Source organism: Prinia subflava, chromosome 15, assembly GCF_021018805.1.
Source record: "Prinia subflava isolate CZ2003 ecotype Zambia chromosome 15, Cam_Psub_1.2, whole genome shotgun sequence".
NCBI lineage: Eukaryota > Metazoa > Chordata > Aves > Passeriformes > Cisticolidae > Prinia > Prinia subflava.
This window is the reverse complement of record NC_086261.1, coordinates 17,585,364-17,608,746: the sequence shown is the minus strand read 5'-3', so window position 1 is coordinate 17,608,746 and position 23,383 is coordinate 17,585,364. Positions and strand designations below refer to the sequence as shown.

The window sequence follows — 23,383 nt, the reverse complement described above, 5'->3', positions numbered from 1 at the left end:
TGTCTCACACAGCACAAGGTCCTTTGCTGGGGCTGCACCCCATGCCTGCTGCACACCTTGCAAGCTGAGTGTCTGTCTGCTGCCAGCCTTAGGCTCTGGCCCCAAGCCCCCTCCTCTCCCCCATGGGCCATGGATGGGGTAAAGGCAGTGCTTGAAGACGTTTCCTTCCCCCAAACACAAAGCCAACGCATCCCACTGTACTTGGGTGCACCTTCTCTCCCAGAGGGACCACAGTGCCAGGAACAGGCCAGTCCTTCTCACTTTATTGCACTTGAGAGCACCCAGTCGCCGACGCAGCCACGTTCTGTACATCGGTATTTTACAGCTACCCAAGGACAAAGGACTGAGAGCCCAGAGCATGCCACGCTCCCAGCCCAGCCCCTTCCCTCCATCAGGCTGCACTGAGCCCCTGCTTGGCACCCCACCCTGCAGGGTGGTGTCACTAGCACCCAGCATCCTCCTGCAACGCCCCGAGGAAGGGGATGCTCTGCAGGGTGACAGAGCAGACAGCTCCTGTGCCTGTCCATCACTGCCTCGAGCCAGGGGTAGCAGGATTTGGAGTGGGTGCTGTTGCTGGAGTCCAGCATGTGCCAAGCAGGGGTGATGCTGAGCACCAGATCATGCTGTGGGGCTAGGGCATACAGGGTCTAGGTATGGCACGGGGGCAAGGAGGGCGAGTCCTGAGGGCTACACCCCCCCTACGTGCCAAGGCAGTGCCTGGTATGGAGGGGAAGTCGCCCCTTTGCCCTGCTCCCAGGTATCCCATGTGAGGTAGAGCGTCCTTACCATAGCACTGGCCACCATTCAGAGCAGCACGGCCACCCTCAGCAGCCACCCAGGGGTGGGAGACTTCCCTGGGAAGCAGGGGAGAGCAGGGGTGCAAAATCCCACCCCTATGCAGCTGCTGGTACCAGTCCAAACACCCTGCCCTGGATCCAGCCAACACCCCAGAGCCCCACACCATAGCAGAGGAGCCCTGCAGTGACTGCTGGAACCCTCTGCAGGAAAAAGGGTGTGCCAGGGCACAGGGGACTGGTGGGGTTCTCATCCTTGACAGTGCTGGCAAAGCTTGGCCTGGTCACTTTATGGGGACACAGAAAGGGACATGAGGTTCTGGGAGCCAGGAGGGTGTCCATGAATCCCAGTTTGCTGGGGAGCCAGGCAAGGACACGGTGCCTGCAAAGCCCGAGGGGGAAGCTCTGCCCGTGCCTTCAGGAAGGTTGAGAGAGGAAAGCGAGTCCGAGCGTGGAGGGCACAGGGCCCCACAGCCTCCAGCAGAGGCACTGGGGAGGTGGCCCGTGGCTCACAGCCCCACAGCCCTGCCCAGCCGCTCACAATTAGCACACACCACACACTGCAAGCGCTGCAGGCCGGGCAGGAGCCCCACGGAGGAGGCCACTGCCAGGGTCTCCCCTTCCCACACTGGTCATGTGCTGGGCCCAGGCTGGGGGCCAGAGCAGGAACCTCGGCTGCAGCAGCTCTGACTACTGCGGGTGGCCAGCTCTGTTGCTCTCTCCTGACCTGGGTTTGCAGGCTGTTGGGGCCTCCCCTGTTTCTGCAGCTCTCCGGGAGCTCTTGGGGCTCACAGAAGCCTTGCGGGTGCCCTGAGGACTTGTCAGCACCTTCTTCTGGAGCTGGGGGCTGGACTGGGCAGACTTCCTGCCCAGGCTGGGACTCTTGGAGCCCTTGGGCTTGACTGGCTCCAGCATCTTCAGGCCCAGGATGCTGCAGTAATGATTGCACCGGTGAGCAGCCGGGAACTGCTCCAGCAGGGAGGGGTAACAGCTCTCCTTCAGCCCCTGGTACCTGCCAACACAGTTATCCTCAGCTCCTGCTTTGCACCAGGAGACGTCCCACCAGAGCAGGGAGGTGAGGATGGAGCCTGACCATGGTTATGACCATGGCCCTTGTCAGGTAAGCTGCAGAGCTGGGGACAGCCAGGGCCACCCTGCTCCAGAGCTGGAAGTCACTCACCCTTTCAGGTTGGTAGCGATCCGCACGTTGGTCAGCTTCCAGCCCACTCCTGTAATGTAAGAGGACAACCAGTCTCTGTTCAGAGGACAGCCAGCAGCACCAAGAGCAGGTCATTGCCCTGGGTAGAGGATTCCATGGCATGGGGGGGGGGAGAGAAAGGCAGGAGGGTGAGCCTGGGGCTCTTTCCCTTTCCCAGGCTGGAGGGTGGTGACAGGCCATGGGTACCACACAGGAGATCCCTTTACCTTCCATGTCAGTCACGAGGATGTTTCCGTTTGTCCACTGGTAAACCCAGTGCTGGAAGGTGCAGCATTTGAGCACAATCTCTGAGGTGCCCCGTGCCACCAGGCTGCCATCCCTCTCAGTGACACAGTACTGCTCGCAGGGCTGGCCAAGGTCCTCCTCCATTGTGGCATAAGGGATGTTGTTGGCCGGGCGATAGATCAGGTACAGAGGAATTATCCTGCATGAGAGTTCACAGACAATGTCAGCATGGTGAGCTCTCCCTCCTCTGCAAATGGAGATTCACACCAAGGTCTGCAACCCTGACTTCTGCCTTTCTCCCAATATCCCTTCCATTTGTGGGAATGGTGTGCACTGCCTTTGGGATGCCCCATCACCCACAGGGAATCTTCCCACCATACCCTGCAATGCTCTGCCAGGGCATCAAGCCAGGGGAGCTGCAGCACATCACTTACTCAGGCACCGCTCCAAAATCAGGGACGGCTCGTGCCTCAGCAGCAAAGATCTTGCAATACTCACGGCTGGAGTTTTGGACTTTACATTCCTGGAAGTGCAAACAGAAGAGTCAAGGAGCTGTCCCATCTTGTACGAATGCCTCCCTGGGACCACTGCCAACTGTTTCCCTGTCCTGGTGGTCAAAGGGTGATGGGGAAGTCCTGAGCAGCTCCACGTTGCTCAGACAGAAGAGCTGAAGCCAAGAATGGCAACAACATGCCCAGCCCCCTGGCTAGGCCACTCCAGAGCATTCCAAAAGTGGAAGGAAATAGCAAAAGTGGGCACAGAGCTGGGGACTATCTGGGGACCAACTCACACACAGGTGGGGAAGGTGGGAGGGAGAAAGGTGGATGGTGGTGCACAAGGATGCCCACCTGGATGGTGATGTCATAGTTCTTCTCGACAAGGCTGTTCTCGTTCTTGGTCCCAAAGACGATGAAGTTGTGCACTTTGATGACGCAGGTGTGGCCGGACTCAAAGACAGGCTCCAGGCCATAAATGGCTCTGGCACGGCAGGCTTTGCGCAGGAAACCAGCTCCCACTTCCATGTCCTCGCTCACCACACGCCCGAAGAGCTTATCCCCCCAATAGCCTGCATCAGCCAAACCCTTGGCAAACACCATGGGTGTCATCTCGATCTCCTCTCCAACTGGTGGGGGGAAGAGCTGGTGAGGGGGGGACAACATGGGCACGTCCTGCTTCTGCCCCAGAGCTGCCTGCCCCACTCAGCAAGGGGCAGAGTCACAGCTCATCACGTGGCCCTTACCTTCGATCTCTTCCCGCAGGATAAATCCTGACAACACTAGAGGAGACAGAAACCAAAGAGGTGTCAAGGTCCTGCCAGGATCCCACCTGGCCCCATGCACTTGCACAGCTAGGGATGGCAGGTAGGATGGTGGGAATCAACTGGCACACAGAAACAGCTCACAGAGGTGGTGTTACACAATGTGCCAAGGCTCCCCCACTGCAGCCTGGCACCAAGCCTTCTCTGCAGCTGGCCACACCACCCCATGGCACACCCAGGAAGCCGTGAGAGGCTGCTGAGGGTTCCTCACCTTCTGGGCTGAGCAGGAAATCTGTGGAGTCAGTGCCATACTCGTTGCTGATCACACACCGATAGACTCCACAATCCTTCTGGGATGCCTGCACAACAGCCAAAGCAGCCTGGCCCTCGTCACCAGCACTGGAAAAAAACATCAGAGCATGGCCACATCCCCGTGTGGTGGGGGGCCACAAGGGAGCTCTGTGACAGCTCTGTGGGTGGGCAATGGACTGCCCTGGGGGGATGGAAGAAGGCGACAAATGAAGCCATGCCAAGGGCAGCCCAGCTGCTCCACCAGCATGGCATGGCAGCAGGAGTGCATCCTAACAGGATGCTTATCATCCAGGCAAGCCCTGCAAAATCTGGTTGGGATTGGGCTACAGACTGATAAAGGTACTTGCCCCTGAATGAGGCTGGGTCAGGGTTTCCCAGAGGGAAGAGGTAGGAGCCTTATCCCGAGACCCACTGGCTGAGCAGCTTCTACTCTGGTCTGCTGGAAGGCAATGGCCACTCCCGCCTGTCTGCCCCAGCTCAAATATCTGCCCCAGAAGACAATTTCTGCCTCAGAATCATCTAACTTATTGTCTGCTCATCATAAAGGGAGTTCAGGGGACACCGAAGGCATCAGGCAAATTCTAACTGCTGTGGGTGATGTCCCTACAGAAATCCTCTGGGCTTGAGAACAACTTTCCATAGCAGAGCCACAGGATAGAACCAGCAGCCTGAATATTCTCTCCCTGTGCAAGGGCAGTGCCACAGGGTAGAGAGGGCACAGCCAGAGCTGCTTTTTCCCAGTGGTTGTTGCATGGAAGACCCACCCAGCACTGCTGGGAGGCTGCCACCCTCACGCAGATCTTTTGAGGTCCCAGTTTTGCAGTTCACATCCAGTTCTTGATTTCTGTGATGGGCATAACACCTTCTCTGCCCTCCCCAAGGTTTGGGTACCCAAAGCAGACACTCCAGATGGAACACCAATAAGATAAATTTGGCAGCAACTCCCCATCTGGGCAACCCTTCCCTCCGTGGGCAGTGCCAGGATGAAGTTCACAATTTACTGTTACATGCACTGAGCTTCCCACGCTGCCTCAGCAAGAGGGGCATCTTCACCCCAGTGGAGACAAGGAGCAGGGTGTGACAGGGGACAGCAAGGACTGGTTACCTCCTTTGGGCTTCAGCCACAGGGACCTCGTCCTTGTACCACGTCAGCTTAGAATCGCTCAGTATGTTGAAGAACTGGCACCAAAGCTTCAGGTTTCCTGATGCATCAGAAAATTGTTCTGCCCTGATCTTACGGACCACCTGTGGAGCTAAGGATGGTGCAAAGAGAAGAGTGGTGAGACACAGAGTGCTGGCTGCAGCTCTGGACAGGCCAGCCCACGGCCACGCTGCTGCTCAGGGCTTTGGGTATCACGTGTGTCACCACGTGTGACATTGCCTTCCCAGGGAAGCTCTCAGAGCTCCACTGGGATAAACAGGTGGGATACAAGTGGTATAAACTTGTTCAACAGTGCAGCACTGCAATGCCCAGTGAGGCGTGGCCAGAGGAGAGGCAGAGAAACACCATGGAATTTTGGAGGAAATATTCATCTACTGAAGTAGGGATTTTCATGGTTACCCTTACTTTGTAAGAGTGTTGATTCCTGTGAGAGCATCACCTGGTTCCTTCAACACAGGATTATGCCTTTTTTAATTCAATGCCATGAGGAATCAAATTAGCATTGACCACAGATGTGGAAGAGGAGTGTGTGCCCTGTGATGTCCACTGAATCATGGAATCACAGTTTGGGTTCAAAGGGACTTCAAAGACCATCTCATTCCAACCCTCTTGCCATGAGGAGGGATATTTTCCACTCAACCAGGTAGCTCAGGATCCCCAGCCAGCATCAGGCTTGATGAGGACCAGAACACAAAAGACCAAAACTAAGAGGATTCTGTGATCCCTGGGGCTGGGTAAGCCCAGGCTGTGGAGACAGCCAGTGTCAGAGCTGCTGCCTCTTGCATTCCTCATCCCTCCCTGTACTGGGATGGAAGTCTTGGAGGACACTTTTGGCTTTCACACAGCCAGAGGCTGATGCTAAAAACCTTGCAAATGCACAAAACACATGTGGGCCCAGCTGACTATCACTGGTTTCCTTTGTGACAACAAGGGAATGGGCTACATGGGGATTCTCTCTTCCCTCACCTTTGAATGGGTTATTTGTTTTCTGGGACTCTGCTGGCTGTGCTTCTGGCTTAGCATCTCCAGGGACCTCTTCTTCACCACAGGTGTCACCTGCAGGCTCCTCATACAGCTTAGGAACTTCCAGCGTGGCCATCTTCCTCATGAGGGTTGGAGAGCACTGTTCTGAGGGAGAGGATGGAGCCAGGGCAGGAGAATGCAACAGGGATGCATTCTTCCTGGACTGCCGTGGTGAAACAGTCGGACTCCTTGTGTGCCCCAGGCTCTCTGGGGTTGCCTCCTCTTCCAGCCCCACCTGTTTGGGTTTTGGCAGGTATATTTTGCGCCGGGCCCCCAAAGCAAGCTCTTCTGGTGTGGCACAAGGCAGCACTGCCAGAGGGTCAGCAGGGCTCTCTTCAGAGCTCACTGGAGGCAAATCAGAAGGATGAGGAGCCTCTCCTGCAGTGGGCATGTTGCCCACCACGATGGAGGGTACTGAGAGCGGGGGCGGCCCCTCGGCCTCAGGAGCGCCCCAGGTGCGTCTCTTTGGTGGCACAGGCCTGCAAGCCAGCATCTCCTTGCTGCTAACAAATTCCTCATTAATCATTCCTGTGATCCGTCTGGATGTCCTGGGGGTCAGAGGCAAGTTCTCTGCTGTCTGGAAGAGCTGGTTGTTTTGTACTTTTTCCAAAACTTTCCTTGAGGTGCGAGGGCTAAGGCCAGCAATGCCTATCTCTGGGATCATGCCTTCCCCTGCATTCGGCTGCTCCTTGTCCCCAGAGTCAGTGTCCCCTTTTGTGGCATCCTTGCTGCTATCTGACATTTTTAGAAGTAGCAGCAGGTAGTTCTTTAAGGAGGAAACCAGGTTTTTGTGCTGCATTTTCTCCTCCAAAGACATGTCCTGAGATTTCTCTGAGCCAGGCAGGACCAGTGGTACCTGTGGCTGAACCTCAGAGACTCCTTCCCAAGTCCCTGAAGATGCTGCTGGTTCCTGGCACGGAGCTGTGGCTGTCAGGAGTCCTCCCTCCTTCCCTTGAGGTCCCATGGGCACTGGCTTGGCATTCTCCTGCTCTAACGTGACGGCTGAAAACATCTCTTGTGGGGCAGATCCGTCTGTCCTTGTGATTTCCGTTCCTCCACTCACAGGAGGCAGCAGCTGGGCTCCAGCTGGGACGTCTCCCGCAGGGGCCTCCATCCCTGGGCTTCCATGAGCTGCCAGCAGTGCCTTCCGAGCCACTGATGGCCTTGCTGCAGGAGCAGGAGGCAGCTCTTCCTTGGCAGGAGGAACTGATGCAGGAGCTGCCATTTCGGTGTTCTGATGGCCCAAAAGTGTCCCTTCTGCCTCCCTGTGCACAGCCCCGAGACATGGCTCTGCTGCATCACTCCCTCCTGTCCTCACACCAGGATGGCTCCCAGACAACTCCGCTCCTGCCTCTTTGCTCTTCCCATCCTGGACTCTCTGACACGGGGTTTGTTCAAGAGGAGTGTTTTCTCCAGCTTCTGGAGGAGTCAAATTTTTTACCAATGACTCTTCCCCACCTTGGCTTTTGTTCTCTTGATTTAACAGTCCTTGCTGAGTCTGTCTGTCCTCAAGAGCACGGGAATGTCTTTCTGCCTGTTTCCTGGGCGTTGTGTGCTCCTTGCCAGACTGTACGTGGTCTGGAGAAGGCGTTGGTGGCTTTGGTGGCTCCTGAGGTCTAAACCGAGGATTTGTCCGTTTCACAGCTGCCCTGGCTTCCTGGCAAACAGGCACCTCTTTCCTGAGCTCCTCTAGCTTACTCCCTTGCTGACTGGTCTCACTGGTTGGACTGGACACCGGATGCTTTAGGTCACCAGGAGATTGTCCAACTCTTGTTGCAACCTAGTTAAAAAAAAAAAAGGAAATTAGCATCATGTTACTGCCTGGGTCTGTGCAGTCTTGTGGTCCACCTGTACCATATGGCACTGCCCAAATTCTTCTTGAATCATGGGAATTACCCTGATAGCAGTGTTACTCTGTCATCCAGGGTCTGATGGTTTCACTGTCATCCCACAGGAGTGGGTCCCACCTGTCAGGTTGTACAAAATGTTTCTTCTTTTAATCAGCTCCACCCCTTCTGCCTTTCAACGCCCTTGCTGAGCACAGAGGCAAGAGATTTGCCTTTCTAAATCATTCAGTGGCTTTTAATCCAACCTCCTCTGACTCAGCGCCCTCCCAAAGAGCAAAACCTGCCCATTTTCACCAGCCATTGCTGACACCTTGCATAATTCCCTCGATGTTTTTAAAGGCTGGGTGCTCCCCTGTCTCCACCGTGAGATGGGGCAGTCGGCATGTTGCAGCTATCAGGATGAGGCTGCCCAAATGATTTATAGTGAAACTGTACACCCTGACGTTATCAGCACTATTCAGCCATTCTGTGTCTCTGACGTTTGGGAAGCTCAAATGTTTCCGACCGCAGCTGCACCCAGCGAACGTGTCAGCAAGCTGCCTGCTGTGATAGCCCAGCTCTACCCCGAGGAGAGCTCTTGAAATCCTCCAGACAAGGAGCATTTTGTAGGGGAGGCAGCGATACCAAGTTACAAGCTCTGCCTGGCTGATGCTCTGTGAGCATCACCACGACAATGGCACAGGACAGGGCATGCACACAACGGGTCCCTCTTCCACCCTGGAGGATCTGCTGCCAAGGATTTTCTCCTGAGGACACTGACTTGAGTGTTAAGCCCCCAAAATGAACACCATGGGAAAAGAGGGCTGTGGCACTTAGACCTCTATTTTCTGCTGCTTTTGTTTCATTTGGTAGCTTGGGGAAAAGAGGAAAGGCAGCGCTATTCTCTTAGCAAGCCCTTTCTCATGCAAATAAAGGAATCATAGAATGGTTTGTGTTGGATGGGACCTCAAAGCACATCTCATTACAATGCCTGCCATGGGCAGGGACAAATTCCACTAGGCCAGGTTGTTCCACAACCCATCCAACCTCTCCTGGAACACTTCCTGGGATGGGGCAGCCACAGCTTCTCTGGGCAACCTGTGTCACAGACTCACCACCCTCTGACCCAAGAATTTCCTCCCAATATCCCACCTGACCCTGCCCTCTAACAGTGGAAAGCCATTCCTCATTGCCCAGTTACTCCATGCCCTTGTCCAAAGTCCCTCTAATTGTTAGGGCAGCATGAGTATTGAAGGGCTGGGGTGGGGGAAGCACCATTAAAGGCTATTCCTACCCATAAAAATCAAGAAATATTATAAAATCATCAGTTTAAAATTTAGCCAAGAGTGATTACCATGCAAATCCAGTTTATTCTCTGCTCTTATAAAGGAGGATATTCAGAGCCTGGCTACAGCCTGGCATTTTGCTACAAATAAATCCAGCTCAGAAGAGAAGTCGTGAGTGTTAGGCCCAGCTACGTCCTAAAGCTAGGAAAACACTCATGCTATGACCTTTCTTGATAAAGAATAAAAAAGAAAAAGACAGGTAACCCCTGTCCTGGGGGATGAAAATATCCCAAAACATCAGCCTTAAACTGCTTTAAATCAGCTTATTTGCTCTCACAAAAGCTTGAGGACTTGCCCCAGCGGCACTAACAAGCTGAAGCATTCAAATTCAAATCAGAAGCATTCCCTTTTGTATCCTCAAAGGCATGCCAGCTGACGAGTCACAGATTTCCCTCTGTGAGTGGGGCTTTTAAAGAGAAAAAAAATCTTGATGCATGTCAAAGGATCAGGGATGACAGCTCAAGCCTGGCTGCTGCACGCCAGTATTTTTCCATCGCCAGCATTTTTCCATCGTTTTTGAGAGCGAGAGGTGCTAAAATGAGCAGAGAGGGGAGAAACAAATAGCGTTGCCACAGACTGGCCTGAACAGCAATAATTTTTACAGCAGTATGTGATACTGGGGGGCCTGGTTGAAGATGTGTTCACAGCACCGTGCTGCAGCAAGCCCAGAAACCAGGTGTGCACTGCATAACACAGCAGGTTCTTACCAGCAAAGCTGCACCCATCAATGGCTAAAAAAATTTAAGAGAGGAAGAAAGGATTTTTTTTTTCCACTGGAGCACCCAGTCCCTCATGCATTGTGGATTTTTCCACATTCTGGAATATGTGCATTACCTACCAAGCGAGAGGTGCTGCACCTGGAGACTTGTCTGTACTGAAAGTGTGCACCTACCACAGCCCAAACTCCAAATCCTGATAGCACCTGCAAACTGGACTCAGAGAACCTTTTATGAAGGGAGTCATTAAAGAAAAATGGGGGGAAAGTAGTCTGGTAGCTTCCAGTCTAATATTTTCATGGCAAATACTTCAGGTTAGGTGACAAAAATAGCAGTTGACTAAAAGATGCTCTGAGGGTCAGAAGCAGGTGCTGTGCCCTGGCACTCCATCAGCACCACAATGAGTCTCCCAACAGAGTTTTTCCAACAGGGATGGGCTAAAAAAATAGTGCAGACTTACTGTATACATGTTGCACTGTAAACAAAACTCGAGGCCCTGAGGGTGCAGCTCACATGGTAGCTCATCTGCATGCGGGGCTCCTTAAGTAAAGCTCCCTTGTTAAAGTGAACAGATGCCACCACAAGGCACTCACTCCCAGCTATAAATACCCATTCAGTGCTCCCTGCCGACCTGATCTGAAAACATTTTGCATGAGGTCAGCCTGCCGAATAAACCGGAGAGCCCCAGGCCACCGAGACCAGCTGCTCCAATGGCCCCGACTTACATCTCTTGCCACCTCAGCTGACATTTGCTTGGAGATGGGCTGGAAGCTCTGCTGCCTGGGCTCCCAAAATCCAAACAGCCCTTCTGGGAGCTTTCACCAGTGGAGACCTGTGGAGCCTGGGCAGCAGGTCCCATGGTGTACACGCAGCCTCCCAGGCCCAGTGCCACAATACAAATGCACAGCACAGATATTTTCTTGTTGCCACCCCTGCATTGGCTGTTGTCTCTCTTAGTTACCTCTTTGTTTCCCTCCAACTTCTGTTCTTGCTGCTGGTCTCTCTGGCCCTCGGACAGCACAGGTCCTGCTTCCAGCACCTCAGAGGCCAATGGAGCATCCTCTGTCTGTCTGCTGACTGCCACAGGCTGCAGGGCAGCCTCAGTCCTGGCCTCGTTCTTGGCTCCCACCTCCTCCTTCCCTGCCGCTGGCTTCACTTGCTTATCAAAATACAGGTCCTTTAAAGAGAAGTACATGTCATCATTAGGTTTAATGTCCTCTTTCACAGCTTTCCCAGGCTCTTTGAGTTTTGGACTGATTTCCACTTCTTGATCACTTGCTGCCCTCAAACGTGCATTCCTGCGTAAGGGGACAGGAGGAGCAAACCTGGGATTTGAAGATGGATTGGCCCTGTCTCTCCCACTTTCTTCTCGCTTAGAAACTTCCTGTGTTGCTGCTGAAGGAGCCTCCACCTTCTTTTTCTTTTTAGCTGCAGAGTCTTTCACCCCTGGCTTAGTTGCCAAGTCCTCCACTGTGTCGTAGATGTACGTGAGAAAGCTGTTCCCATTCTCCTCCCCGCTCTCCAAAGTGGCATCTCCATTGGTGGTCACCTCTGCTTTCAGAGGTGCCACCAGCTTGTTTGGGAAGCCTGGCACAGCACTGAGTGGCTGCTCCTTTGTCTCAGCAATATCCTTGTGTAACCTGGACTGTGAATCTGCTACGTGCACTTTTGCTGCATCTTCCTTCTCCCATGAAGAGTCTCCTGACCGGAGATTCTGATCTCTAGCCAGCCTCCGCTTCCTCTGGAGCCGTTCAGGGCTCATTCCTTGCAACTTCTCCACTTCCACATTTTCTTTTCCTCGTTTCTTGCCCTGTTCTATTTCTTGCAACTTTTCTTCAGCTTTTCTCTTGATTTTGTCAAACCACTTCTGATGGATTTTGAACTCCGTCATGGTTCCCACTTCCAGCACACCGGAGCAGGACACGATGCCTTTGTTATTTCTGGCTGAGGCCTGGTAAATCCCTGCATCCTCCTCTCGGCACCTGGAAATCAAAAGCTGTGTGTGAGACCTACCCATGCTCCTCAGGATGCCCGCTGGACACACAGACATGCATGCTCTCCTACTTCTTGCTCCAGAGTCCAGAGGATGTGGCCCATGAGGTGCCCACAGGACATCTGGAGGCCTTGGGCTGGCCTCCCTCCCTGGCTCTCTGCACTAACAGACAAACAAGCTTGATGATAAATTTGTTCTAGCTCCACCCTGGGCTGTAACTCTGGTATGAGGGCTGTGATGGAGGAGGAACAGGCAGCACCAGGCTTCCCAGCTGTTCTTGGTCAGAGTCATCTGCAGGAACTTTTCCTCTCAGCTTTACACAGCCCACAACACATTCCTGTTCTTCCTCTACCCTACCACGTTACCAAAGTCTTCTCACCCCATGTCACAGGCACCAGCACAAGCACCTGCCTGCACCCCTACTGTCACCCCTGGAGGACACCTGACCCACAGAGATCCCTGCTCCTGGAGGAGGTGAGCCAGCCTCTGATGGACGCCTGGAGCAAAGCTGGGGGAGCAGGAAAGCTCAGGCTGGAAGTACAAGGATGGCAGGACTATCAGCAACACTGATATTCTGCATTTGTAGTCAGTGCCACACCTGTCTGACATCCCAAATCCAGGACTCAAGGTGCCTGCTGGGGACAAGGTGTGCCTGGCTCTCCAGAAACCTGATTCCCTGGAACATCATCCTGGAGGCAGATAGTTCTTTCCTCTTGCTTATCTTTGTCAGCCCTAATGCTCAGCACTGGAAGGCTCCAGAGAGAGGGATTTCTTCTTCCCTTGCTCTTGCTTCCAGCATGGCAGCTATCCTTGGATACAGTAATGGATCTCATACTGGTGTGACTGGGGAGCCACAGCTGGAGGGGAAGGGCCTCACACGGGGGAGCAGAAGGGGCCAGCCAAGTGGAGGGGGGGACATCACAGTTGACAGCTTATCCAGTCACTGAGAACACACTCAGAGCTCTCATCACCACATCCAGGCACTCTCCAGCTCCTTCACTCACTTGTAGAGCTGCAGGGTGTGGCGGTTTCCATGACGGAATATCTCATACTTGGGCAAGCCACAATAGCGATCCATCTCCTCATCATCCTTGTACCACGTCACCTCTGGCTGTGGGTACCCTGGGGAGGACATGGAAGGTACAGCAGGGAGTGAAACATTCCGCACAGGAGCACAGACAGCATGGTATCAGCAGCAAAACAATCTGGCACACCAGGACAGATGCTATTCTGGGCTCAACACATTCCTAAATTGCACAACAGAAACAGTGGAAACTTAACGGGCTTATCTCAGACTTTTATCACTCCTAGGAATAGGGCTATTTTTGAGGAAAAAATCCCAGCACTTCATTCCTGAACAGAGGGGAGGGGATCACACGCTCGTCTCCTGTAACACTGGCTGGGAGAAGGTGAGCATGCCATCACTTTTATGTGAAGAGGGATGTTTTGATGAGGCCAAGGCTATGGCTGGAGAACAGGCGTTCGGCCCTCCATGGAGCTCTCAGCATTTTGCACAGTGTCACAGCCTGTAAGCTGATCCGAAACTTTCCACTGAACAGAAACAACCTTGATTGCATCACAGTCAGCTCAGTGTCCTAAAAATGTCACTTGACAACAGATGTCACCTGCCTTTTCAGTACAATGACATCATGATGTGTGTGACTGGCTGGCTGGCAGGCTGGGCATGCAGCCATGTTCTCCACCACTAGCAGAGGTGTTGGATCAGCATGTGAGTCCCACATGGACCAGTGCTAGCCACAGCCTTCACTGCCCACTGACAGCAGCTCTAGTTTAGATTAAGTGCAGTTTTCATGCAAAGACTGCTAAAGCCAGCAGCCAGCAGGGGTTCCTGCACTTCATTCAGGGCTCACCACCCAGCCAAGCCAACCCCCAGGGCATGGGATGAAAGTTTCAATGAGCACATCATGCCTCAGCCACAGGAGCTGATCTGCTGCAAGTGTCCCTGCAGGATTTCTGTGCGGCCAAAGGAAGGAGTCCAGCATGCTCAACTCCACCAGACCCCAAGGATCACCCACAGCACCCCAGAATGTGGCAAGGGCCAGCTCCCATGCACATCCCAGGCATGGGGCTGATGAGGGCTTTCCAGGAATATCCAAAATGTCCCAACCCAATGGCTCTGGAGTAATGAGAAGGCAGGGACAAGGTGCTCTCTGCATACTTCCCACCTACCAATCCACAGCTTCAAGGCTAAGCAGGACCTCAAATGTCCTCCATGTACCAGCCAGTGATGTTGTCAGCCCATAGCAATGCCTGAGCCCAGCTTACTCCTGCTCTCATGAAGGTCCTAGAGCAGGACTGAGAATTCAGAAGCAGAGACTCATCAGCAGGAATTCACCCAGGTTTGGCCAGTCCAGAAAAGTAGCACATGCCAAATCTCCTCCTGTAGTGGTTTGGCTCCCCTGTCCCCACCCCCTGCTGGTGGTGGCTCCTCAGTGTCCACTGGCTCCTTGAGGGATTTAGTCCACTGGGACCACACAGGGCTGGGAAGAGAAGTCTCAGCAGATTTTCTTTCCTGTCTTCCTCTATGAGAAGCATCCACCCCTATAGCCCAGACACCTCATAGACTGGATTTTAGTCTATTCTTCCTCCCTAAGGTCTCTTACTCTGCACTGCCCCAGCATCCCCCCTCTCCATCCTCACTGTCTGTACATTTCCCACATGCTTTGCTGCCTCAGTCCCCTCCCACTGTTGCCATCACCAGCTTTGTCTTTCTGTTGGGTAATGCTTTGTTTCTCCTCTTCTACCAAGGAAACCAAGCCTTGACTTTTGCCCAACACCCTTCCTGCAAGGCTCTCTGTCCTCCCCCTCTGCCCACTCTTGTCACAGCCCGTTCCTTGCTGCTGCTCCCCTCAGGTACTTGTGGCTGAAGAAAATGAGCCCTGAACTGGCAACTGGAGAAAGCCACGAGAGCATTCCAGTGATGGGATCATCAGGGATTGATGCTACCGCTTATATTTTCATAAAATATTAACTACTGCCAGCAGGAGCCTGGGCTGAATGAGCCTGTGATGAATTCTTTCTGCTCCAGAGATGATGAATAAAACTATTTCCACACACAAGCTCACGCTGCCCAGAGCAATCCAACCCTTCCCAAGGGCTGTTCTGCAAGCAAGACCTTCAGAAGGCCCCCACAGTCCATTCTGCAGGGAGCTGACTGCTAGATTTTCCTGACACCCTAAGAAACAGCAACCACAGCCCTTCATTCTGGGAACTGCCAGAGGACAGTTTCCAAGAAGCCCTGTGATGTCCCATCCCGTCCCCCTGCAACCCCGTGGCCTCCACAGCTGATTTCCATTCCCAGCTGACATCTACCGGAAAGAGCTGCAATTTCCAGAGCTATGCAGTGTCTTGAGGAAAGGCTTTTCCTCCTGCTAAGCTTGAATTCCCATTGACCTGTAGCACTTGTGTCCTTGAGGCTGCCTGCTCCCTCTGAGGAGCTACAGCCATGCTAGCCCAGTGCCAGGACCAGCTCACACTGCAAGCTCCAGGCTGCAGCCAAAGAGGCTGCAGGCAAGTGCTGGCTGGAAGTCTGCAGGCAGGCGGATGCTGAAAGGCTTCCTACCTCCCACGCAGGTACAGTGGCCCCAGCTGCCTGTCCAAATACCATCCATCCCTTCCCAGGGGCAGTAATCAGAGCCAAGCAGCAGATGGAAAGATGCCTGTGCAGGGATGAGTCTCCCTGGCATGGGGAGGGGAGCTGCTGCTGATGCTGCTGACATCCATCTGTGGGCTGCTGAGTGAATAAATTCCTCCAATCCGGGGTGGGGAGGAAGAGGAGTCAGGCACCATTCCCTGCATGGCACATCCCCTGCAGGCACAGCATCTGCAGCCTGTCCAGTGGGATGAGGTGGAACTGAGGGTTCCATCTGTGGCCATTGCACCAGCTGCCCACCCTTAGCACGGACACCCTGATCAGGCACTCATGGAGCTGCACTCATGCCTCCAAAACCTGCCACTGCTGCAGCCCCCCCGTGCAGCTGGTGCCCAGAGGGATTTGGTGGCAGCTGGGCCTGCAGCCCCCAGCCAGAGCCCCGCAGCTGCAGACAGAGCGGTGCCGGGCTCCAGGGAAGAGGGCAGGCATCTGCTGCACATCTTCAGGATGTGTCTCCCAGCAGCACTGCTCCAGTCTCATGGCCAGCCACCACAGGATCCTGGAGACTTTTCAGAGCAAGGATTCTTTTTTTTTTCATGGAGATTGCCAGGTTTAGAGCAAACATTCTTTTTCTGAAAACTGTCAAAATTGAGAAGTCTTCAAAGCTTGGTGACTGTAACCAAAACAGTTCTTAAAATATTTATCCAAAACAGTTCTGAATATATCTATCCAAAATCACCCAGAAAAACTCTGTTTCAAGTCATTTTCTTCTGTTTTTTTTATTTTTGGGGGGCAGGGAAGGAGGGGGAGATAGTCTTCTGAAACTTGGGAAGAGTTTAGAACCATTAAACAATATCCAGTTCTGGATATTGTTTCTGCTCTACACAAGCTACATGAAGTAGGGCCTTCAACAATTCATGGTAAGACGTTAGTTACCCTTCCTGGCTTCATGGATTTAAACTCCTCCAGCACGCAAGGACAAGGAAGCTTCTAGCCATGCTGACAGGAGGGACAGATACCAAGAGCAGTAGCTCCCCATGCCACTGCGAGCAGTGCTCATTCACCACCCTTCCCTTGTCCTCTGCCCCAAAGCCAAGCCTCCTCATCTCCCAGCAAGCCTACCCTCTGCTCTCGTGTCACTATCCCATCCCCAAACCCCTCTCACAGCCCCTGCATGTCTCCAGACATTCTTCATGCAAGCACTGCAGTCTCGTCCTTCAAACACTTCCCTCAGAGGGTCACCACAAATGCAGCAAGTGGAACTTCCTTAACCTGATTAAAACCCACATCCACTAAGCATGTGACTGTCCACTACCCCAACTCTCTTCCCCAAGCCATGGGCAGAGTCCTTTCCCCTCTGTACTCTGCAACAAAACCATGGAGGCAGCGATGGGATCAAGCTCCAGAGATGATGATTTGTGAAGCCAGATCAGAGGGGTTGAACCTGGCTAAGGAGGGCTGAAATGGCACTGAAGGGGGAGCTGTACAACAGCAGGCTGGTGCTGACACACAGCAGCCTTGGCTGGATCCAGCCATCACCTGTCCTGGCTGGACTCATCCTCTAAAAAGCAGCCAGAGACCTAGGCCCCCTCATCCAACTCCCCCCATTTTGTCAGCTGATGTCTTCTTCCCAGGCAATGCCACACAGAAGCAACCAGAAAGCTGGAAAATCCTTGTGGCAGCACCTCCACAAAGGGCCACTCTGAAGAAAGAATCCCAACATGCACTCACTGCCAATGTGCTGTGATGACCCTTGAGACCCTGAAGTGCAGACAGACCCACCAAGGAAAGCATTTGGTGCAGAAATGTGGGATGAAGCTGCACAGTAAATGGAAATGCTCTTGTTTCCTTTTTCACATCTCTTAGAGAACAAAGGATGAAACTAATTTTGTCAGAAAAAAGAAAATATCTCGTAACTGATGCAGGATTTGACCCCAAAAAATCAAATCAGACATAGCAGGGATACCAGCAGCAGGCTGAACTAGGCATCAGGAGGAAAGGAAGGGTTGTGCTTCCACACACAGAAATCTGCCTCTGCTTGACCTGCTTTTTCCCTGCCTGCACGGCTCACAATATTCTGGAAACTGGTTCTTCAAATCATCTTTCTGTGTTCCTAGGACAGGCCCAGCAAGTCCTAGTCCAAGTATTTCCAGACATGGGACTAGCCTGTAACTCTCATTATTGGTCAAGAAGCAGTAAAAAAAAAAAAAAAAGTAAGATGCTATTGTAGGTCACGTATCCATATTCGTGGCTTGACCGTCAAAACAGGAGCAGGTGACTGTCTGCCCTTTGCCTCCACCAAAGTGTCCCTGGCCTCCAGCCACAGTGCTGGGGCTGAACTGGTTCCACTCTGGTCACTGGCCAGGGATATCACGGCTGCTTCCTTGCTCCCAGCAACGCCTCTCAGTTGAACACAAACATCATGGCAGGGCAAGATCCCTGAACCACCAACCAGACCGCAGTCAGAGTGTGCTTTCCACCTCCTGCCCCTCTCTCCCAAGGAGATCCTGAGCTCCTAAAGCACTCCATAGGAACACATACAGGAGATGCCCATCTGGCAAAGGTGGCCCAAGGATGATTTTAAAAACATTTCCATGAAAATTTTTACGTGCATAGAGACATCCCCCAACCTGGTTTACCAGGCAGAAAAATATCGTGACACACGCTGAAAGAGGCTCATTGGCAACTTCCTTCACTGGAGTAGGAAATGAGGCCAGTATCAGGTCAAGTTTTCTGCTGGTACAACACATCAGGAAGAGATGGAATTTGTTAGAAGGAACCATCAACCTCAAAGATGCAGCAGGTGAAGATTTAAGCCAGTGAGAGAAGACAGGACTTTTACTCTGGATTTCCCAACATCTCTAAACATTTTCTCACCTCTGACACTTGCAGAACGGTGTGTTCCATGGTACTGCACAATATGTCAAGCTTTTGCTTTTAGAAAACTGAAATTGGGAAGAGCCCTTCTAATGACTCCTCAAATAAAGTGGTTTGGAGGCATCTCCTAGCAGCCCCCTTTGGCTCTAGAAGCAGCAAGAAGGGATCTGCTGAAGTTATGCCTCAATGAAGTCAATACATCAGTTGTACCCCTACAAATTCACAAAGTCAGCCTTCAGAACAAGGGAATCTATACGAGAAAAGTCAAGAATTCATAGCTGGCAGTTCTCAGAAGGACTGAGACTGTGCTTCCTTATTTCCAGCCTGTTTCTAACAGCAAACCAGATTTCCTTAGGAAAACTTTGGTCTTTGTGCCTAAGAGGCTCACTGGATATACTCTCCTCCTTCCAAAACTTACCAAACTTGTTTCATGTCTTTCATTGAGTAATCTCTTGGAATAATTAATACTAGTGAGGTCAGGAAGGATCGTGGAGTTGTTAACAAGTACATCAAGAGAAGAGGTTTTAGAGTCTCTGTATTTAAAGAACAAAATCTCATCACCAAAGGATGATGCCTCTACACCAATGTGCTGCCATGCCACAATGCCTTAGCACCAGCCCTCTTTTTTGGCCTCTCCCTCCTCCTCCTCTTCTTGACTTAACACCTTCCTGCCCAAAGGGAGACTTTAGCTCATTGGGAAGTGACCAGCTTTCATTTCAAATATTGACAGACACAGAAGTTTATCACTGATACAAATGTAGCTGTACTCTGACCATCTACAGCCAGCAGTGTTGGTTCCAGCATGACAGCCTTTATCTTCAAAACTGCAAAAATTCCTGAGTTATGGAGTACAGGATTAGAGAAGCAGAGATTAGGACAATAAAATGTAGCTGGTCCAAGCAGTAACCAGCATATCCCATTTTCTGGTCTTTCATTTGCCCTGTTTGACGTGTTAGCTTATGCCTTTGCCTCTTTACACTTGCACGTGCTTCCCACCTCCCTTAAATTGAAGCTAAAATCACCATGCAATTGCTGAACCTTTGCTAGGCATTCTAACAACAGTGGGCTTGTTATCCTTGTTATCACTTGCTGCAGAGCTTAACTGGCACAAGTCCAGCAGGTGAGGCAGGACCAGGTTATTCACTGAAGACACTGTTACCTGTCACTATGCACGTGAATTTAGCATCAGAGTCCTCGGACACAGCACGGGATTGGATAGTGGTTTCAAATAGTGGCTGTGTTTCCTCCGTCAGCTGAGAAATGATTGCGCAGAAGGTGCTCCTGGAAGATTCAAGAAGCATTTCTTAGAGATAAAAGCACCAGAAAAATCAAAGGGTCCACCTTGCATCTCACCTCAGCAGGCTGTGTTCTCGTTGTCCGTGCCCTCTTCCCTCCCATCATACCTGCACTTGCTTACAAGTCCAGTCCAGCGTCAGGGCATTTGACTGATTTCTCCCTCTTAAAATGACTGTCAATTTAAATTGACATTTGGGAGCCATTCCCTTTCTCTTAGCCCTTATGGCTATCAGAGCAAGGAATGTTGACCCACTGGACAAATTAAGATCCATTTTACCTCTTGATTATACCAAAACATCTCTTTGGCCAGCCAACAAGCTTAGAGCTCCTCCTAACAGTCAATTCCCAGCTCCGAACCATAATTGTTTCAAGAATCGGTCTGTTCACTGGGATTTTCCTTTATTTGTGAAGAATTTGTATCATTTCTGGCCAAGTGTGAATTGAGCATGTCTCCTGAACACAGCACTCTCTTAGAAAGAAGAAAAGCTGCCAGCTGTGGAGCAGCTCACTGAGGAAGATCTGAGTCTGGCTAGCAGGTTTTTGAAGGAATTCCCTGTTTAACCCCTCCCTGCTCCAGGGGTTCAGGCTCTGACCTCAAAGTTTGTGCTGGGACACCCAAATAGCCATAATTATCCTAACAGTGCAATCTAGAATGCTCAAAAGTGGACCATGGATTCTCCAGGTATTTCAGCACTGTTCAATGAGTGCAACCATATTCATCCAGTACTGCCAACCCTACTGCAGCAGACTGAGAGAGGTCCCAGAAAATCTGGGCTTTCTTAAATAAAGGGAAATTATTCAACTCCAAATTGGGTTTTCATTCAGATAATGCTGAGGCTCTTGGAAGGGAAGAGCTTCTGATTTAATTTTTCCCTCTGCAGTTAGAACTCTACATATTTACAATAGGAGAGGGGACCCCAAGGTCTCATTTGCAAAGACATTGAGAGAAGCAGCTAATATTGCAAGAGAACCAGAAGCTGGCAGCTCTATTTATATAATTTTCAGCAAAGATATCCCTTAAACAAGTGATCAGCTTCCAGAATCGTGCAAGGGGTGAAACAAACGCCCAAACCACTGCTGACACAGCTCCACCATGAGCAGAAGGGCTCAGAGTGTGTGGTGAGGGTTCTACAAGGAGGAGCCCAGCCTCACAAGCAGCCCCAGCTTGCAGGCAGGACGCTGCTGCTGCTGCCACCGATGCTCTACCTGCTAAGGAAGCAAACTGGTCCAGGGCAAACCAAAAAACCCACATTTAGCATGACCCAGCAAGGGAAGGTGCACTAAGCACACATGGCTGAAGGTGTCAGGAGAGCTACAGCCACAGCAACTGCCTGTTTCATTCACCCTGAAAACTTACCTGGAGGCTGCAGTGTCATTATTTTCCCTCTGCCTTCCTGTTAGAATGGGTTCATAAGAGATGCAGGGAGATGAATCCCTGAGTAACAACCCACTGCAGGGATGCAGCAGGAACCTCACCCAGCTCCCAGGCACCTTGTGTTGGATGAGGGTCAGGACAGGGGAAGCTCAGGATATTGCAAACCTGATTCATCTACTGAATGAGGGTCACAAGCATGGTCTGTTTCCAAACACACACATGGGATGGTATAAAAATAACAGATTCCACAGCTCTGACTCTTTTCTGTGGAAATCAATGGTTACTAGGACACTGGCCCTGGCAAGCAACTCTTCACTCCACTGTGGGGCCAGGAAAGGGCTGTGGGAGTCAAAAGCTGTTTCGAACCAGAGCAACCTTTCCAAATTCCAGTCCCAGGAAAAAATTGCCCATTTCCACGGAGCAAGGCAGACAATCCAGTACAAGGCAGTTACTGGTAGGGTTTTGATGCTCCCTTCAGTACAGATCCCCCAGCCCATACCAGTAAATGCCTTTCAGATCCACATAAAGGAATTCCCCAAGCACCAACCAACATTTCATACCCCAGCAGGTGGGCAACAGAATCAGCATCTTATAATCAAGTGATGCACACACACATAGTGGCTCTTGGGACCCAGTTTAATCCCAGCACCACGCCACCAGCACCAGCAGGCAGCACCAGGAATAAGTCTGGTCCACTCAGTGCAAATCCCACAACAAGGTGAAATACATACAGCAAAGGCTACTGAATGGCTTTGGAAAGCAGCTGTGGTCAGAAGCTGGGGGCTCCACAGGCTTGGCAGATGAATCAGAGACTTGCCCAATGACACTTGGCAGGAAGCCTGGAAGGTCTGTTGAGTCTTTCAAAGAAACCATTGTGCTGCTCACAGCAGGATTTGAAGGCTCTGGCACTGTGGGGCTCTCAGCTGACTCACTCCAGCTGCAAGGAGGCTTGTCCAATTCAAATTGCTTTCTAAACCAGGTAATTCAAAGCATTCGAGGAACTGGACACAAAAGCACTACCCACTTTTTCCATGGGCCTTCTTTGGGAGCTGCATCTTTGGGGCAGAAATAGCCCTGGAGTCTAGAAAAGACCCCTGGCAATTCAGTAGCCTTTCAATTAAAGAGGGATTTCCATACAAAAGCCTGCTGGAAAAGAAGATTTGAGAAGTGTATTCCTCTTGTCATGATTTTCTTTTTCTGACTTTTTGGTTAGAAATCCCAGAGCTACCGAAGTGTTCTGGAGAGGCCTTTCCCTCCACGGTCATTCTTCTACCTGCCACTCCAGCAAACCAGAAATACCAACTGATTTCCAAATGTGTTCTTTTGCCAAAGGCAAAGTACAGCTGTACAAGTGCATTTTGGGGTGGAGTCCAAATGAATGAGGATCCTCACAACAATGTTAGGTGGATGAAAACTTTTTTTCTCCGGTTCTCTCAGGGCAGTCACATCCAATTTTTAATGTCTCTGTATGGAAGTCTCACTTTAATATAAAGAAGTAGCTGAACACCCATCCTTCGGCTAAGAAAGAGGAATATTTCTTGCACCTTAATACAGAAATTACGATGAACATTCACTTTTCTTTCTGCAATTCAAGCAAGTATTAGGGATCAAATCATGCAGAATGAGGCTGTTAGATCACTTCAGGGCTCTCGACTGATTAATTAATTAGTACCAAGGCATTACAGGTTAATTGCGTGCAGGTTCAGAAAAGTGTTTGGTCAGAGCAGTTTAATGCAATGTAGTTTTACCTTCCTAAACTGGAGGGAGAGAATCTGCTGCTTGATAAGCTAAGCAAAAAACAGCATAAAAACCATTAGAGAGAGAAGCACGGAAAGGAGCTGAAATAAACAAACCGTTACAGAGACGTATTAATGATGAGTCATTTTGCAGAGGTCAGAGTTCCTATTAAAAGAAGGTACAGCTGCCTTAGGCTGCCTGCCAGGACGAGCAAGCCACATTGTCAATTGAAATCAAAGGCTGTAAAAATGAAATGGTCGTTAACCACAGAGAATCAGTGTCAGGACATTGATACAAGTAGGTTTCCAAGAAGCAGCACCTTGAGCCTTCCATGCACCATGGGCAGCATTGTGCTTAAAGCAGGCAGCTCCACCACAGGAGACGTCCAGTTAAACGCAGGCGGGAGTACGGACGAGACCAGCCCAATTCTCTGCTGGCAAACAGGTGGCCTGTGCTGGGTGCCCTCTGTGCTTCCAAGGACAGCTCCTGGGAGAAGCTGAAAACTCTCTGATCACATTGCTTTCCAGCTTGCCAATCAAATCACTAAGGTCTGGCAAAACATTAAAATAAAATAACAGAAGTAGACTTTACAAGAACCTGCACATTTTGCT

The 23,383-nt window shown here is 51.4% G+C and overlaps 1 protein-coding gene across 3 annotated transcripts in view; it reads right to left on the bottom strand.

Annotated features, from left to right (window-relative positions):
• Window positions 1–252: 252 nt before the first annotated feature.
• The window catches only part of ALPK3 (alpha kinase 3), a 32,996-nt gene continuing 9,865 nt past the window's right edge, over window positions 253–23,383 (bottom strand). The window contains exons 2-14 of one of the 3 annotated variants that reach the window (XM_063412799.1): window positions 22,784–22,822; window positions 19,524–19,645; window positions 12,879–12,996; window positions 10,843–11,863; window positions 5,937–7,773; window positions 4,914–5,061; window positions 3,768–3,895; window positions 3,479–3,514; window positions 3,087–3,361; window positions 2,673–2,761; window positions 2,220–2,437; window positions 1,975–2,023; window positions 253–1,806 (exon numbers count right to left, since the gene is read on the bottom strand). In XM_063412799.1, the coding sequence (XP_063268869.1) occupies window positions 1,485–1,806; window positions 1,975–2,023; window positions 2,220–2,437; window positions 2,673–2,761; window positions 3,087–3,361; window positions 3,479–3,514; window positions 3,768–3,895; window positions 4,914–5,061; window positions 5,937–7,773; window positions 10,843–11,863; window positions 12,879–12,996; window positions 19,524–19,645; window positions 22,784–22,822 (4,402 nt within the window). In that variant the 3' untranslated portion in view covers window positions 253–1,484. Of the gene's footprint in view, window positions 1,807–1,974; window positions 2,024–2,219; window positions 2,438–2,672; window positions 2,762–3,086; window positions 3,362–3,478; window positions 3,515–3,767; window positions 3,896–4,913; window positions 5,062–5,936; window positions 7,774–10,842; window positions 11,864–12,878; window positions 12,997–19,523; window positions 19,646–22,783; window positions 22,823–23,091; window positions 23,323–23,383 lie in introns of all 3 variants that reach the window. The other 2 variants (XM_063412801.1, XM_063412800.1) reach the window with 2 other exon arrangements.